We start from the raw sequence: 17,324 nt of genomic DNA on the forward strand, positions 1-17,324 counted from the left end.
ATGCAGCGCCGCGATGACCCCGCCGGCCGCCTGTCGCGAGGACAGGGTCCCGGTGGGCGCGCGCCGCCGTCGCGCCGGGCGCCCCGTGGGGGGGGGGCCCGGGGGCCCGCCGGCGGCACCCAGCCGCCGCGCGGTGGGGCCGCGGCCGGCGGGGCCTCGGGGCCGGGGGGCTCCGGTGGCTCGGGCCCGATGGTTGGCGGCAAGATGGAGCCCGAGAACAAGTACCTGCCCGAGCTGATGGCCGAGAAGGACAGCCTGGACCCGTCCTTCACTCACGCCATGCAGCTCCTCACCGCAGGTACCGGGGCAGCGCCGGGAGAAGGGAGAGGGCAGCGGGTCCCGATGGCCGTTCTGGCTTCGATGCCATAGGGGGTTAAAATGAGCTATTTCCCTGTGTAATCGGAGCTTAATCCGCAGAGACGCAAGTTTTGCGTGTGTTTTATTGGTGGTTATATTACATTGTGTTAGTCCTTGTGGTGTGGCCTTAGCCAGACGGGAGAATCTAGAGACTCAAGACCCTTGCGGGTTGAGATAACCGTTTAATAATTGAAATAAAACGTAATGGTAATAGTAAATACGCTGATAATAATGATAATTGTGATGTTGAGAAGGAGTAGAAGCAAGCGATCCCCAGTTCTTCGCCACCCGCGGAGCGGTGCCCACCCCATCCCCGAGCTCCTTGCAGTTTCTGGGATGGGAATGACAGTACGGGGGATGGAATATCCCTTTGGACCGTTCAGGTGACCTGTCCTGGCCACGCTGGCTTGAGGACAGCTCCTTTCCTTTACTGAAAAGTCTTGGGGCAAACGCTGCTCGGGAACAGGCAAAACATCAGGGTGTTGGTAATGTGATTCCAATAAAATTCCCTAAAAACAGCTGTTAAGAAGAAAAGGAGCTCTATCCCAGCCGAAACCAGGGCAGCTCTTCCATCCCTGGGGACAGAGGAGCTAAAAAGGAACCTTAAAAACCCGGGGCGGTTCCCACGTAGCGGCGCTTAAATCCCAGCGAGCCATTTCTGGGATTTTTTTTTTCCCCCGTTGGAAATCCGTGCCGAGCCCGAGGAAGGACTGGAAATGGCAGTCTTTGTTCTGTGCCCAGCCGAGCCTTCTCCTTCCTCACCGCCGCTGTCCAATCGCCTGGCAGCTCGGATTTCCCTGGATCTCCCCGCTGCAGCTGCTGCACCGCCTTCGGGGCCTCCATCCAGCCCATTCAGCTGCTCCCACACTCTGGAGGCAGCTTAAAAACGGCAATCAGTTCAAATATTCCCAACCACTTTCTGATTTCTGTGCACGGTGGGGGAGCTGGGAGGTTCCCAAAGCAAGGATCTGTTTAGGTTTAATCTCCCCTGGGCTTGGTATCCTGCTTTTTAAAATAATTTGTTTTGTCGAGGCTTATAAATGCAGAGTTTTGGTGCGGTTCTTGAGGTTTTGCAAGCTTATTTTATGCGGGGAATAATTCTTGGGAATTGCTGTCTCTCTCCTATTGTGCAAACAACCAGGAGAGATCGTCACGGCATCACCCACCAGCATCTTGATCTAAATAAAGGAGTTTTATAATCCATCAGTTTAATGGTTTTGATTAATAAAATTCTTCAGCCAGCTTGGCTATGGTGCCTCCCAGCCAAAGGAAATCCAGGGAGTTTGCAAATTCCCACACAAAGAGCAGAGTCCTGCAAAGCCTCCTTCACTTGAGGGGTGTAACGAGGATTTAGGAGGGGGATTTTTATTAATTTAAAAATTGCTGATTGCAGCTTGGGGAGATTTAAAATTGGAGCAGCTCCAGCTGTGGATATATTGAAAATCACTTTATTTTGGGAGTATTCACAGTCCCAGTTCAAGGTGAGCTGAGCAGGAAAACGATGAGGAAAAATTTGAGGTAAAATGGTGGATTTAGGTCAATTCTTTTGCCTGGATGATCCCCCAAAGTGCTCTGAATTCCTTGGAATTTCAGTCTGGGCCAAAGCTGTGATGCACAGAGCCGGCAAAATGACTTCCAGACATAGAAATGATCTTGAGTGTCAGCAGAATTCCTATTCCAGCCTTTTTTTTTCCTTCCCAGAGTGGAAGTTACTCAGCCTGCCTGCCTCAGGGAGGGAGCCCTGCAGGAATTCTGCATTCATTTATTTTAAAACAACGTCTTAAAGTTGTCTAAAATCCTGTGGTGGTTCTGTGTTTTTAGAAGGAATTGGCTTTTTTTGGGAGCAAGGGCCTGACAGTGATGGGATTTCTACTAATTCCACTAATTTTACTAATTCTGGTATGGAAGTGGCTACACTGAGGGCTCTGTTATCCTAAGGAGAAACTGAAAACTGTGATTTCTTGCATTTTCAAATATAATCCATGTTTCCCTCCTGGGATTTGGGGTCTGTGTGACCTTCCTTTTCCACAGGAGCAAGAAAATCCTCTTTTTCCTTTGGATATAAGCTGTGGAAAGAGGGGAGCTGCTGCTGGTGTGAAGGGCATGGCTCTCTCTGCTTCCCTCCTTTGGGAAAATGGGGGATATCCCACTTGAGTGTTAGCCAAGTGTGGGATTTGGGGTTTTCTGGGAATTTTAGCTGTTTTTATTTCATGGAGAAACTCCAAGGGAAAAGAGCTGAGCTTCCCAAGGTTGTGTGAGCTGTGTCATTCCGTGTGGGGTGGGAATGAGAGCAGGAAGGAGCTGTTGGAGTTGGAGCAACACCTGGCAAAGGCAGGAGCAGCTGGAGGTCCTGGGGCACTCCCACGTGGAATTCCCTGCTGGATTCAGGCTGGGATTCATTCCTGGGAATGGGAAAGGACTGGATGGGAATGTCCCACGGATGGGTGGTGGCTCCTGGGAGCCAAAGGAGGGGTTAGAGAGGACTGAGGTCACTGGAGATGAGAAATGTCACCCTGGAGCTCCTTCCACGTGGAGTCCAGGCTCTCCTGGCACGGAGATGGCTTCAATTCCTGTCTTTCCAAGTGGATATCCTGCCCCCAAACTGTCACCTGAAATTGTCTCAGGCTGGATTAGTTTGAAACAATTTCACTGTTGCACTTTTCAATTTGTATTTTGTTCAACCATGGCAATGTTCTCAATTGCTGGCACTGCTGTGGCCATTCCCATTCCCACTGCCATCCCAGGAGTTTCTGTGCCACATCCCAAAATTCACCTTTCCCTCCCTGTGCTCCTTCTCCTGGCAGAGCCCTCCCTTCCCAGCAAAGCCCCAAAAGCAGAGCTGCCTGCCCAGGAATCCCAGGGTGGGGTGTGTATTTTGGGGAGGGAAATAGTGGGATTAAGATTGCCAAATTGTTGGAATCTAGCCAGGAACTGCTTCCCCTTCCTGGGAAATCAAACCAGCTGGGAAGCAGGGAAGGATGGAGGCTCTGCTTTCCTCAGAGGTGCCACCCCCAAATTCTTTCAGGTTTGGAGGTTTTTTTTTAGGGGTCAGTATTATTTTTGCTGGTAATATTTTCAGCCTTGCAAATGTGCTTCCAGAGCACAGCTGAGCTGCAGGCCAGCACTTCCCATGGATTTTAATTATTAAGGAAGAGCTGGGGCTTAGCTCAGGAGCAGGAAGGAGGAAGAGCAGCATTCCCAGCCCCCTTTACCTGCCCCATAGGAGTCCTGCTGAGCCCGTCCCTGCCCTGGAAAGCTCTGGAAAAGCCACTCATGCTGCCAGCCTGCTGACATTCCCCGTGGCAACCTTCTCCCAAAAAACCTCTGGAATGGGCCTTGATCCCTCCAGGTATCCAGGTTTTCCGACAGCTGCTCCTGGTGTCACATCCAGCTCACCAGTGCCACGATTTTATCCTTCCTCACCTATTTCCAGACTCCCCCTTGGATCTGGACGTGGCCTGAATTCCAGAAGCTTGGAAGAGCTTGGAATTCCTCTGCTGCTCCTTCTCCTCCCTTGTGTTTTACGTTCCATTTCAAGGCATGGAGCTGCTGCTGCTTTTCTCTTTTGGTTTGGTTTTGATAAATTTTTTTAATTCCTTGTGGCCCAGCCAAATTTCCAGATGTTTCTGCAGCTTTGGCAGGAGGCAAAAATGGATTTTGCTGGGTGTGAATTGGGATTTGCAGAGGTTTTCACCCAGTCCTGTGGTGTTTTCAGGAGGCAGAAAATTACTCTGTTTAGTTTCATTTTAATTTTTTAATTTAACAGTAATTAATTCATGTTTAGTTTCATTTTATCAAGGAAGTTTGAGGGTGTTTTTATTCTGGGTGTGTGTGTAAAAAAAACCACTTTTTGTTTATCTGCAGGATGCATTTTCAGAAAAACAAATTATTTAAGGGTTTTAAGTTATCCTTAAACAGGCAAACAGTGCAACCTTTAATTTCCAAATCTTGATTCTCTGCCCTGTTCTTGGAGCTAAAATTAAAAAAAAAAACAACTCCGTAAAATGAACCAAGACAGCTCTTTTGTCTTATTTCATAAATTTGGCAGTGTATGAACTTGAGGGTTTTTTACTTTTGCTTTGTATCTTCAGAAAAATAATTTCTTTTTACAGCAAAATTCAAGAGATTTTCAATTTTGAAAAGTAAGGAGTCATGGTAACAATTTTGTGAGGGGAGACAAGGGGCTGCTGGGAGCAAAAATACAAAATTCAGGTTTTTTAGCACAATTCTGTGTTATGGTTTGAGCCCAGCTGACAAGGAGGCCCCACTAAAACCGAGTTTATATCACTGGGCCTATAACAAAAGAAATATAATTAAAATAGAGATTATTTGATGATTTTTCCTTGAGGTTGGGTTTAATTTTTTCAGTCAGAGGTGCTTCTCAGCCCAGGGGTTGTTCAGAAGGGTGGTGGTGACCCCTGATTCCTGCTTGGATGATCCAAAAATATTCCCTAATGGATAATACCCCAAATATCCAACATCTTTAAGGTTGGAAAAGACCTCCAGGATCATCAAGTCCATCTGGCAGGCTCGTGGGGCTGTGAACAGGAGCATTTCAGACTCAAGCAGATGGTTTGACGTGGCCAAAAATCCCAGGAAATACAAAATATTGCAGCTGCACTGTGCTGGAAATCCTGCTCATGACTAAGCAGGCTGCACTTTGCTCTCCCAGCTCAATCCCAGTGCTGTGGATAATTTTGGGAAGTGTCTCTTTCCCTTGGAAGAGGCTCAGAAATTAAATTTACAAGCCTTGGGTTTGCTGGTGAAATGGCACAATTTGATTTTTCACCAGGCTCCTCTTCCGATAAACAGCCTGAAATCAGGATTTGGGATGGATATTAATGATCAGTTTGGGTTTTTTTTTTCTGTTGGACCAAAGGATCAGCAGTAATTTGGGATTGTTAACAATGGATTGACTCCACATTTGGGGGAATTTTTCACAGAGTTGTTTGCCTTGAAATAAAAATTGTGTTTTTATCACCTCTGGAAAGGGAAATCCAGGCAGCTGTGGGCTGTGTTCTTCTGGAAAATGATGTGGGTTATTCCTGCACCAGGAAAATTAATTTATAACTCAGAAATGCCTGGAAGAGGATTTTCCATCTCCGTGTGGGTCATCTCCTGCTATCTGTCAGTGAAAGCTGAATTTCCAGGAGGTGTTTGTGTACCAGTCCCTAATTAACTTCCCTTAACGACCTCATTCCAGCAGGTTATTGGGACTGTCCCAGCTCCCCTCAGGCTGCCTCAATGGGGTTTTAAAATTGATTTTTAATTCACCACAGGCAATTAAAAAAGAAAAAAAAAATATCATAATTTTGAGAGACAAATAATTAAAAAAGGAAAAAAAAATCTCAATTTTGAGAGACAAATAATTTGTAGTTGTGTTGCTGAATTAAGAATTTCTGAGACTCTCTTTTATGGCTGCACACCTGAGGGTTTAAAATTCCCACTTAGGAATTATTTGTGTGATGAATCTGAATTTATTTCATGAGGTGAAGCTGGGAGAATTTCCTAACCCAAAGCACACTGATGTTTATTAGGAATATTTTCAACGTAACCAAAACTCATTGTGCCTGGAGGTGTTGACACCACTAATTAAAGGTCAGATTTCAAATAAATTCGAGTTGGATGATAAAAACTTGCTGATTTCTGTCACAGTTTAGCAAAAATATTGGATTTTAATGTAGCTTGAGCTGGTTTCTTTGCAGATTTAGGGGCTGGCAGAGGAAAGCACAGGAATTTCCTTCTGGTATTTGTAGGGTTCTGTCCTTGTCATGATTCCATCTCTGATCTGATGCTTGTTTAAGGAAAATATAAAGCAGCCCTATTTTTATCTTGTTTAGAAATTGAAAAAATTCAGAAGGGTGAGACAACAAAGAAGGATGAGGAAGAGAACTACCTGGATTTATTTTCCCACAAGAATATGAAACTGAAAGAACGAGTTCTGATCCCTGTCAAACAGTACCCCAAGGTGAGGGCCAGAAAAGGGTGACCGAATCTCTGGGATTTGCTTATTTTCTGTGGGATTTTGTGCCTGGCAAAGTGTCAGCAGGAGTTAAATCTTCTTTTTAAAGCAAAATTCAAGACATTTCTTTTGAAAAGTGAGGAGGGATTTTTTTTTTTTTCTTTCTTTCTTTGCAGGCCTGCAGGGATTTAATTTCTAATACATTGAATTTCTACAATATCTTGTGATAAATGGTGGTGCATAGGTGGGATTTTGGATTGCTGGAACAGACAATTCCACGTGTGGAGCTTTGTGTTTTTACATTTAACTCCTTAAAGATTTGCTGGAAAGCTGCTGCAGAGTAGATGTTGGAATTGAAACACTTAATTTAGCTTGATTTTTCTGTTGGAGCACTTTTATTTTCATGAAAAGAAAGGTTAGAAACTTAAATTTTCCTTTTGAAAGTTAAATTTTCCTGTGCATTTTTTTTTGGTGAGGTGAGGAGAAATGGAGAATTATTTATTTTTTCCTTCCTTTGTCAACCAACAGAACATTCAGAAAAATTTTTTGTTGACTTTTTTGAGCTCTGGAGCTGATTTTTTTTTTGTTGTTTTTTCTTAAATTCCAGTTCAACTTTGTTGGGAAGATTTTGGGACCCCAAGGCAACACCATTAAGAGACTTCAGGAAGAAACTGGTGCTAAAATCTCTGTGCTGGGGAAAGGTTCAATGAGAGATAAAGCCAAGGTAAAGGAAAACGAAATTCCTTTTGTGGTGTGAGAATTAGTGGTTCTCCAAGCATTTTATTAAAAGTTAAACCAGAGAAAGCTTCAATGAAAGATGAGCTACAAAGTTGATAAAATAAGGATTAATCTCCTGAAGAGCCATTCGCTAAAGGGATATTTTTCCCCTCCATAAAAAGATAAAGAATCCCTTTTCTAGCTGCTCCCTCTGAAATCCTTAAATTCTTCTGGTTCAGTGGAGATGTTGATAATCTTTGGTGAATCACAAAGTACCAGGAGGCTTTTTTTAACAGAAAAAAAAAAAAAAAAATATGAAAAGAATGGGGAAAAGATGTTTTTTATTTCTTCCTGTTTATTTTGAAGCTGAGCTAAGAACCAGCAGAGCTGTAACTTAATTCAGATTTTACGTGAGTGGCACAAAAAGGTTTTTTAAAGACACTTTCAGGTTGTTTTTAACTTCCGAAATAACTGCAAAACAGCCTGAAAAACAGAAATATCTTAAAGATATCTTAAAGCAGAGGTGGAGGAGTTGTTGGAGGCATCGGGCTCCACAAAGTGGTGTAGAAGAGAATATTTAAATATTCTGAGGTAAAAATTTTGCTGCCACCAATTAAAAACTGTGGATTTAGCAAAAAATAAACCAGCTGAAGAGGCAGCAATAAAAAAGTGGAAGTTTTTTTCCTTAAAAAAAAAAAAAAAGCCACACGAAGAGGCAGCAATAAAAATAAAAATATTTCTTTTAACAACACCCTTACACACCTTATTAAAGCTTAGAAAAGAGGCAAAAAATATGATTTTTTTTTGTCTCTTAAACAGATTTTAAGAGGCAAAAAAATACTTTTTTTTTTTTTTTTCCCCAGGAGGAAGAGCTTCGCAAAGGGGGGGATCCCAAATACGCCCATCTCAACATGGATTTGCACGTTTTCATCGAGGTTTTCGGGCCCCCCTGCGAGGCCTACGCCCTCATGGCCCACGCCATGGAGGAGGTCAAGAAATTCCTGGTCCCAGTATGTGTCCTGCTCCTTTTTTTATTCCTGAGGGGTGGAACTGGCTTGGGATGGGTTGGATTTCCTCCTCCTGCAGAGATGAAAGGAGATGAAATGGTTAAATGCGTGTGGCAGCTTTGTAGAATCCTTCAGGAAGGTGTTTTTGGGTTTTTTTTTTATTATAATTATATTATTATATATTTATTATATTAATTATATTATTATAATAAATGATTATAATTTTATTATAATTTTAATTATAAATGACAAAAAATTCCCAGACAAAACACTTGGGGTGGGGATTTCTCTCCCAGTTCAAGCTGTGGGTGTCTTGTCTAGCTCCACATTCCAATTTTAGTGGGAATGGCTGGAAAACCTCACTGTCAGGTCAGGAATTAAATACAGAGGTGCTGAAGGGTATGAAGATGAGGAGGGTGACTGCCCAGGCAGCTTAGTAGTTCAATATTGTGTCTTTTTTTTCTGAGTTAAATCAATATTTTTATAGTTTTAAATGCAGAAAAAAATCCCTGGTTTTGCAGAGCAGGTTTTTCTACAGGTGTCACTTGTCACCTGCTTGGGGATGTGTTTTCCTGGTGAAGCTTTTTGATGCTTTCATAGCCAAATTCCTGGCATTGTGCCGGTGTGTGACAGGATTGTGCTGGAATTTTGCCTCCAAGGGTGCCAGAACTTGAAGTGTGTTTTTAAAATTAAACTTGGTTGTTGAATTAGGAGGAAAAAATGGGAAAGTTCATGCATCTGGTGGGAGATGGTCACTGGGATCAGCAGGAAGCACTGGGATGGTGCTGGGATGATTCTGGGATCACCAGGGAGTACTGGGATAATGCTGGGATGATTCTGGGATCACCAGGGAGTGCTGGGAATGGTTCTGGGATCAGCAGGAAGCATTTGGAATGGTGCTGGGATGATTCTGGGATCTCCAGGGAGCACTGGGATGATTCTGGAATCACCAGGAAGCACTGGGAATGGTGCTGGGATGATTCTGGGATCACCAGGGAGTACTGGGATGGTGCTGGGATCAGCAGGAAGCATTTGGAATGGTGCTGGGATGATTCTGGGATCTCCAGGGAGCACTGGGATAATGCTGGGATCACCAAGGAGCACTGGGATGATTCTGGGATCAGCAGGGAGCACTGGGAATGGTGCTGGGATGATTCTGGGATCACAAGGAAGCACTGGGAATGGTGCTGGGATGATTCTGGGATGATTCTGGGATCAGCAGGGAGCACTGGGAATGGTGCTGGGATGATTCTGGGATCAGCAGGGAGCACTGGGAATGGTGCTGGGATGATTCTGGGATCACCGGGGAGTACTGGGATGGTGCTGGGATGATTCTGGGATCACCAGGGAGTACTGGGATGATTCTGGGATCAGCAGGGAGCACTGGGATGATTCTGGGATCAGCAGGAAGCACTGGGATGATTCTGGGATCAGCAGGAAGCACTGGGATGGTGCTGGGATGATTCTGGGATCTCCAGGGAGCATTGCAATGGTGCTGGGTGATCTCCTGTGCCTCTCTAGTCCCCAAGGAAGGGATCTTTAAGGATCTGCCAGGAACACACTGAATCCCTAAGGATTTGAAAAGCCAGCTTGGATTTGGGAACAGGTGTTTGCTCTGCATCCCAACCCTTTCCTTTGGGAATGGGAACACTGCAGGGTTACCTTGTGTAGGCTCATTGCCCCTTCAGACAGGAGCTGTGGGCTGAGACCTGCCTGGGCTTTTCCCCATAAATCCTCCTGACATCCCTGGGATGCTGGGATCATCAGGACCTGGAGATACAGGTGCTGGAATCTTGGAGAAAGCTGCAGCAAATCCCAGTAAAACCAGATTTCAACTGAGGTCCATGCAGTTATTTTTATCCCAGCACAGCAGCCTGTGATATCCCGGAGCTGTTCTCTGGAGCTGACTTTTTACATCCTTATTTATCTTTATTTTTATCCTTATATTATCCTTTATTTACATCCTTTTTCCAGGATATGATGGATGACATCTGCCAGGAGCAGTTCCTGGAGCTCTCCTATCTCAACGGGGTCCCGGAGCCCAACCGCGGCCGAGGCGTCCCCGGGCGGGGCCGGGGGGCGGCCCCACCTCCCCCTCCACCTGTTCCAAGGTATTCCCAAAATCCCAGCCCTGGGAATGCTGGATTTCACTCACAGTTGTGCTGTCAGAGGGGGTTAAGCTGTTTCTTCTTGCACATCAGCTGCTGGGCCTGACCTTGGGATTCAGCCAAGGTTTGCCAGCTGGCTCGGAGCACAATGTTTGGGATGTAATCCAAGACTGGGGATGATTTGGGATGGGTTTAATCAATAGTTTGATAAAGGAACCTTTCAGAAGTGGTCCCAGCTGGTGATGGATGTGCTGTAGCCCCCTCAGCGTTTTCAGTTGAAATGCCCATCCCTGCAGAGCTCTGGGGGGGCTTCTGTCAAAGCCTGGGGATAAATTGGTAACAAAAGTGTTCCTTCAATGCTTGCCTCACTCCCTGATCCGTGGGTGGTGCTTTTCCTTCTGCTTGGAGAGTCCCTGCCCATGTCCTCAGTGATCCTGAGGGATCTGGAGTGATCCCAGGTGGGTGGGAGGGTCCTTTAAAGTGAAATTCCCTGCCAAGAGTTCTGTATCAGATTTATTTCTTTGTCTGCAGCTTCCTTTATCCTCACAAATCCTGACTCTGGGCTGTAGATCTGCCCAAAATTTGGATGTAGATGTCATCAGGAGGCCTCTCCTTGGCTGTGTGGAGCCAGTTGGGCTCAGTAGGCAAAGCTCAGCTAACCTAAATTATGTAAAACTCCCAACTTAGGCTGGGCTGAGCCAAAATTTTGTGATTTAACCCCAAAGGGTCACCTCATTGAATCCCTCCCCACTTATGGCATGGAGAGAGAATGGGAAGGGTAAAAGTGAGAGAATGAATGGGTTGGGATAAAGTTCAACAGGAAAAGTAAAACAAGGAATTCATTCCCTGTTTCCTTGGGAAGACATTCCAAAGGTTCCTCCCTGCCTCCTGCTTCCCTCAGCTGTGATTTCTTGTCTTTCTACACCTAAAACCGTGGAATTCTCACCCCAAAGGAGAGTTTTGTACCCCTTGCAGCACAACAGCGTGAATTTTCCTGCTGATCCACAATTCCTGGCTCCATTTTTTGGCAGCTTCGTGTCATCCTCGGGCTCCTGACCAAAACCTTCCTCTCTCTTTTCCAGGGGCCGTGGGGTTGGTCCTCCCCCTCCTCCTCCTCCTCCTCCCCCTCCTCGGGGTGCCCTGGTGCGAGGAGCCCCCGTGCGTGGGGCCATGGCCCGGGGGGCCACGCTGGCCCGGGGGGTGCCCCCTCCCCCGGCGGTGCGCGGCACTCCTGCCCCCCGGGCACGGGCAGCTGGAATCCAGAGGATACCCCTGCCCCCTCCCCCCGTGCCAGAGACCTACGAGGAATACGTAAGGAACGGTTCGGGATGCACGGGGTTAACGGGTGCTGGCTGCTCGGCGGGGCGCAGGGAGGGGCACGGTGGGATGGGGAGCACCGGGGAGCAGTGGGGTCACCAGGGATCAGTGGGATGGTGCTGGGATCACCAGGGATCTGTGGGATGGTGCTGGGGTCACCAGGGATCACCAGGGATCTGTGGGATGGTGCTGGGATCACCAGGGATCAGTGGGATGGTGCTGGGATCACCAGGGATCACCAGGGATCAGTGGGATGGTGCTGGGGTCACCAGGGATCACCAGGGATCAGTGGGATGGTGCTGGGATCACCAGGGATCAGTGGGATGGTGCTGGGATCACCAGGGATCTGTGGGATGGTGCTGGGATCACCAGGGATCCGTGGGATGGTGCTGGGATCACTGGGGATCCGTGGGATGGTGCTGGGATCACTGGGGATCAGTGGGATGGTGCTGGGATCACCAGGGATCCGTGGGATGGTGCTGGGATCACCAGGGATCCGTGGGATGGTGCTGGGATCACCAGGGATCACCAGGGATCCGTGGGATGGTGCTGGGATCACCAGGGATCAGTGAGATGGTGTTGGGATCACCAGGGATCACCAGGGATCTGTGGGATGGTGCTGGGATCGCCAGGGATCAGTGGGATGGTGCTGGGATCACCAAGGATCACCAGAGATGAGTGGGATCAGTGGGATGGTGCTGGGATCACTGGGGATCAGTGGGATCAGCAGGTATGGTTGGGATGATGCTGGGATAACCAGAAACTGATGGAAATGGTGTTGGGATCCCACCAACTCCTGGGATGGTGCTGGGACCACCAGAGATCAGTGGGATCACCAGGGATCGCTGGAATGGTGTTGGGATCACCAGGGACCACAGTGGGCTTCTGGGATCACCAGGGACCATTGGGATCTGGGTGCTGGGTGATCTCCCCTGCCTGTTTATCACTCAAAGAATGGAACTCAAAGTGTTCTAAATCCAGAATAAGGATTGGTTTTCATAAAAGTGCCCCCAAGAACTGAAGTTTCCCGTGGCTGTCCAGGCACAGTGTGAAAAATGACATCAAAAATGGATGAAATTCACATTTTACACTCTTTCTGCGAGAGAATTCTTTAAGAAGCACCAAAAAGTCCTCTAAAAATTAAATATTGGAATGGACAGGGTGGTGTTTCAAGCCCTATAACCCAGGACCACCCTCCTGCCAAGCTAATTTTGGCATCTATGTTCCAAAGGAAAAATGGGAAAACTGATTTGGATCACAACAGCATTTTTTGGGAATCATCACAAATACTGATACACCTGGAAATCTGGTTTCTCTTCCCAGAAAAATGTTATTTTTTCACTGAAAAGTTCAGAGGTTGGGGGATTGTAAATGTGTGGTTTGGATGACACAGAATTATGGAATATCCTGAGCTGTGAGGGATCCCCTGGGATCATCCTGGCCCTGCACAGACACCCCAAAATCCCCCCCTGTGCATCCCTGAGAGCGTTTTCCTGGAGCCCTTTGAGCCTGTCCAGTGCCCAGCACCTTCTGGGGGAAAAACCTTTCCCTGATAACAATTCCAGCTCTCCTGGCACATGGATTTATCCCTGGAGATGGAATGATTCCTAAATATGAGTGTGATTAATCCCAGCCCTGGGGCACAGTAGGGCTCAGTGCTACCTCTGTGTTGTGCCTGAGCCCTTTTCCCTGTGGCAGAGCAGGATTTCCAGGCTCCTCTGGAAGCTGCTGGGGGTTGGATTTGGTTCCTTTTCGGTCCTTTTGTGACAAATTTTTGTCCCCATCCTTGCCAGGGCTACGATGACACATACGCAGACCAGAGCTACGAGGGATACGAGGGCTACTACAGCCAGGGCCAAGGGTGAGTTGGATTCTCTCTTCCCAAAGGAATGCTGCATGGCTTTTTTCCCATTTTTCCCCCTTTTTCCCCCTTTTCCCCCTTTTCCCCCTTTTCCCCCTTTTTCCCCCTTTTTCCCCCTTTTCCCCCTTTTCCCCCTTTTTCCCCTTTTTTTCCCCTTTTTTCCCCCTTTTCCCCTTTTTCCCCCTTTTTCCCCTTTTTTCCCCTTTTCCCCCCCTTTTCCCCCTTTCTTTTCCTCTTTTTCCCCCTTTTTCCCCCTTTTCCCCTTTTTTCCCCTTTTTTTTCCCCCCTTTTTCCCCCTTTTTTCCCCCCTTTTCCCCCCTTTTCCCCCTTTTTCCCCCCTTTTCCCCCCTTTTCCCGCCTTTTTCCATTTTTCCCCCTTTTTCCCCTTCTTTCCCCCCTTTTCCCCCCTTTTTCCCCCCTTTTTTCCCTTTCCCCCCTTTTTCCCCCCCTTTCCCCCCTTTTCCCCCCTTTTTTCCCCCCTTTTCCCCCCCCTTTTCCCCCCTTTTTCCCTCCCTTTTCCCCCCTTTTCCCCCCTTTTTCCCCCTTTTCCCCCCTTTTTCCCCCCTTTTTCCCCCCTTTTCCCCCCCTTTTCCCCCCTTTTCCCCCCTTTTCCCCCCTTTTTCCCCCTTTTTCCCCTTTTTTCCCCCTTTTTTCCCCCTTTTTCCCCCCCCTTTCCCCCCCTTTTTCCCCCTTTTTCCCCCCCTTTTCCCCCCTTTTCCCCCTTTTTTTCCCTTTTTTTAAATCCCATTTGAAGCCAATAGAAACATTCCTGAGCTGTAGAGTTCTGCTGGAATCCAGGGAATGACACCGAGCATCGGGAATGGGATTTCCCTGTGTGTAACCACCTCGTTGCTTTTCCAGGGATACAGAATATTATGATTATGGACATGGGGAGGCACCAGAAACCTATGAAGCTTATGGTATGTCTGGGAATTCTGGGATAGGGAAGGGGTTGGGAATTGCTTGTGGTCAGTTTTCCAATGGATAAAAAAAACTGAGAAGAATCTCAAGTGGTTCTTGTGGTGTTTTTATTTAGGTCTTAGCATAAGGACCACCCATCTCTGGGTTTAGATTCTTCTCAATCTTGATTGTCTCAAAGGTGGTGCTTTTAAAAAAAAAATTCATTTTTTAATTCTGGAAATGTCTTCCTTTCTTTGTAGCTTTAGAATATTTCAGGAGGTCTGGATTTCCACCCACAGCACTTGTGCTGCAGTCTGGTTTTCATGGCTGGATTTGATATGGTTCCATCTGCTTCCCTTATCCTCACAAATCCTGACTCTGGGCTGTAGATCTGCCCAACATTTGGATGTAGATGTCATCAGGAGGCCTCTCCTTGGCTGTGTGGAGCCAGTTGGGCTCAGTAGGCAAAGCTCAGCTAATCTAAATTATGTAAAACTCCCAACTTAGGCTGGGCTGAGCCAAAATTTTGTGATTTAACCCCAAAGGGTCACCTCATTGAATCCCTCCCCACTTATGGCATGGAGAGAGAATGGGAAGGGTAAAAGTGAGGGAATGAATGGGTTGGGATAAAGTTCAACAGGAAAAGTAAAACAAGGAATTCATTCCCTGTTTCCTTGGGAAGACATTCCAAAGGTTCCCTTCCTGCCTCCTGCTCTCCTCAGCTGTGGCTGCATTTACTTTTGAGGCCAGTTCCCATATCCAGGCTTGGAATGGCATCTGGATGTGGCAATGGGAAGGAATCCTTGTCCTGTGTCCCCAAACCAGCCTGTGTTGCTCTGGGCTGAGCCAGAGTTCATTTTCCTCCCCAAGGCTGCTCCAGGATTGACTCTGGATTTGTGGTGATGATCCTGAGTTCTGTTGTTGCTGGACAGGATTTTCCTGCTCCTCACAGGGAAATTGGGACAGGACCCCAAGGAATTTTCCAGACCAAATTCCCAAAGCTCTCCAGAGAGCTGCTGAAAGGCATGGAATTCCATGTGGCTGGAACCCGTGCCTTTCACAGCTGAGTGAGTGCAGGTAGTGACATTCCTGAGCAGCTGGAGATCCCTGGGAATTGGGAATTCATTCCTGGCAGAATCAGGGAAGCAGAATTGTTGTCTCCTGTTCACCCTGCTCCAGCTTTGAATTCAAATCCAGGAACCTTGGGGCATTCCCTGCTCCAAGTTTGAATTCAAATCCTGGACCTTCATAGCATTCCCTGCTCCAGGTTTGAATTCAAATCCTGGACCTTCATAGCATTCCCTGCTCCAGGTTTCAATTCAAATCCTGGAGCTTCATGGCATTCCCTGCTCCAGGTTTGAATTCAAATCCTGGAGCTTCATGGCATTCCCTGCTCCAGGTTTGAATTCAAATCCTGGAGCTTCATGGTATTCCCTGCTCCAGGTTTGAATTCAAATCCTGGAGCTTCATGGCATTCCCTGCTCCAGGTTTGAATTCAAATCCTGGAGCTTCATGGCATTCCCTGCTCCAGGTTTGAATCCAGGAGCCTTGGGGCATTCTCTGCTCCAGGTTTGAATTCAAATCCTGGAGCATTGGGGCATTCCCTGCTTCAGGTTTGAATTCAAGTCCAGGAGCCTCATGGCATTCCCTGCTCCAGGTTTAAACCCAAATCCAGGAGTTTTCCAGACAGCTGCTCCCAGGAACTGGCTCTTCCCTGGCTTTGCTGTGCCTGTGTCACTCCCAGAGCACAAAGAGCCTCCTGCTGTCTTGGAGCTGGCCGGGACTGGGAGGCCACGATGCTCCTTGGACACTTGGCACTGTTAATCCAATCTGTTTATCCACAGCTTCCCTGAAATTAGGGAATAAATCACCAAACTGGGCTGGAGACAGTTGGAGAAAGTGGGAACAGGGTGGGAGGAACGGGTTTGGTGTCTTGGGACATTGGATTTCAGAACTGGCAGGGACAGCTCCCAGGGGTGGGTGCTGCGAGTAAACTCTGCTTTTTTCATGGAATCCTGGAATGGTTTGGGGTGAAAGGGGCCTTGAAGATCATCCCCTGCCATGGACACCTTCCACTGTCCCAGGACTGGGATGTGCTGTGTCCTGTGCTGGTGCAGCACTGGCATCTGTCTGCTCCCAAAAGATGTCCCCAAGGGGTGTCAGAGGATGGTGCCAGGCTCTGTTCGGGGACAGGACGAGGAGCAGTGGCCATAAATTAAAACACAACGAGTTCCACCTCACCCTGAGGAGGAACTTCATTCCCTGCAGCCCTGGAACAGCTGGAACCTCCCTCTGGAGACATCCCAACCCCACCTGGAGCTGTCCCCATGTCACCTGCTCCGGGTGACCCTGCCTTGGGTGATCACAAATTGTTTTGGGGGGATCATGAGCTGGATTTTGGGGAAAAACATGAGCTGTTTTGGATAGCTTTGGGGGGTCATGACCTTCTTTGGAGCTGTTTTGGGGGATCATGAGCTGTTTTGAGGGCTCATGAGCTGTTTTGGGGCATCACTTTTGGTGGATCATAACGTTTTAGTGGAGCTGTTTCAGGGGATTATAAACTGGATTTTGGGGACCACAAGCTCTTTTGCTGGAGCTGTTTTGGGGATTACAAAATGTTTTGAGGGAGCTGTTTTGGGGGATCAGTGAGGTCTTTTGGTGGAGCTGTTTCAGGAGATCAGGAGCTGTTTTGCTGGATTTTGGGCAATCAGGAGCTATTTTGGTGGAGCTGTTTTGATTCATCACTTTTGGGGGATCACAAGGTGTTCTGAGAGAGGTATTTTAGGGGATCAGGAGCAGTTTTGCTGGATGACAGGGTGGATTTGGGGGGATCAGGAGCTGTTTTGGTGGGTTTTGAGGGAATCAGGAGCAGTTCTGGTGGATGACAGGGAGGATTTTGGGGATCAGGAGCAGTTTTGGTGGATCACAAGCTGGATTTTGGGGATCAGGAGCAGTTTTGCTGGATCACAAGCTGGATTTGGGGGGATCAGGAGCTGTGTTGGTGGATGAAAAGGTGGATTTGGAGGAATCTGGAGCAGTTTTGGTGGATTTTGAGGGATCAGGAGCAGTTTTGGTGTATCACAAGCTGGATTTTG

At 47.4% G+C, this 17,324-nt stretch overlaps 1 protein-coding gene across 1 annotated transcript in view; it reads left to right on the forward strand.

Moving 5' to 3' along the window:
- KHDRBS1 (KH RNA binding domain containing, signal transduction associated 1) overlaps positions 1–17,324 on the forward strand; it is an 18,541-nt gene continuing 1,217 nt past the window's right edge. Inside the window, exons 1-8 of the mRNA XM_005529762.3 lie at positions 1–298; positions 6,198–6,325; positions 6,927–7,043; positions 7,900–8,046; positions 10,018–10,154; positions 11,234–11,462; positions 13,262–13,329; positions 14,191–14,249. Of these exons, the coding sequence (XP_005529819.2) occupies positions 1–298; positions 6,198–6,325; positions 6,927–7,043; positions 7,900–8,046; positions 10,018–10,154; positions 11,234–11,462; positions 13,262–13,329; positions 14,191–14,249 (1,183 nt within the window). The remainder of the gene's footprint in view (positions 299–6,197; positions 6,326–6,926; positions 7,044–7,899; positions 8,047–10,017; positions 10,155–11,233; positions 11,463–13,261; positions 13,330–14,190; positions 14,250–17,324) is intronic.

This window comes from Pseudopodoces humilis, chromosome 27 (genome assembly GCF_049639895.1).
Source record: "Pseudopodoces humilis isolate 2021_Gansu_Grassland_sample_001 chromosome 27, ASM4963989v1, whole genome shotgun sequence".
NCBI lineage: Eukaryota > Metazoa > Chordata > Aves > Passeriformes > Paridae > Pseudopodoces > Pseudopodoces humilis.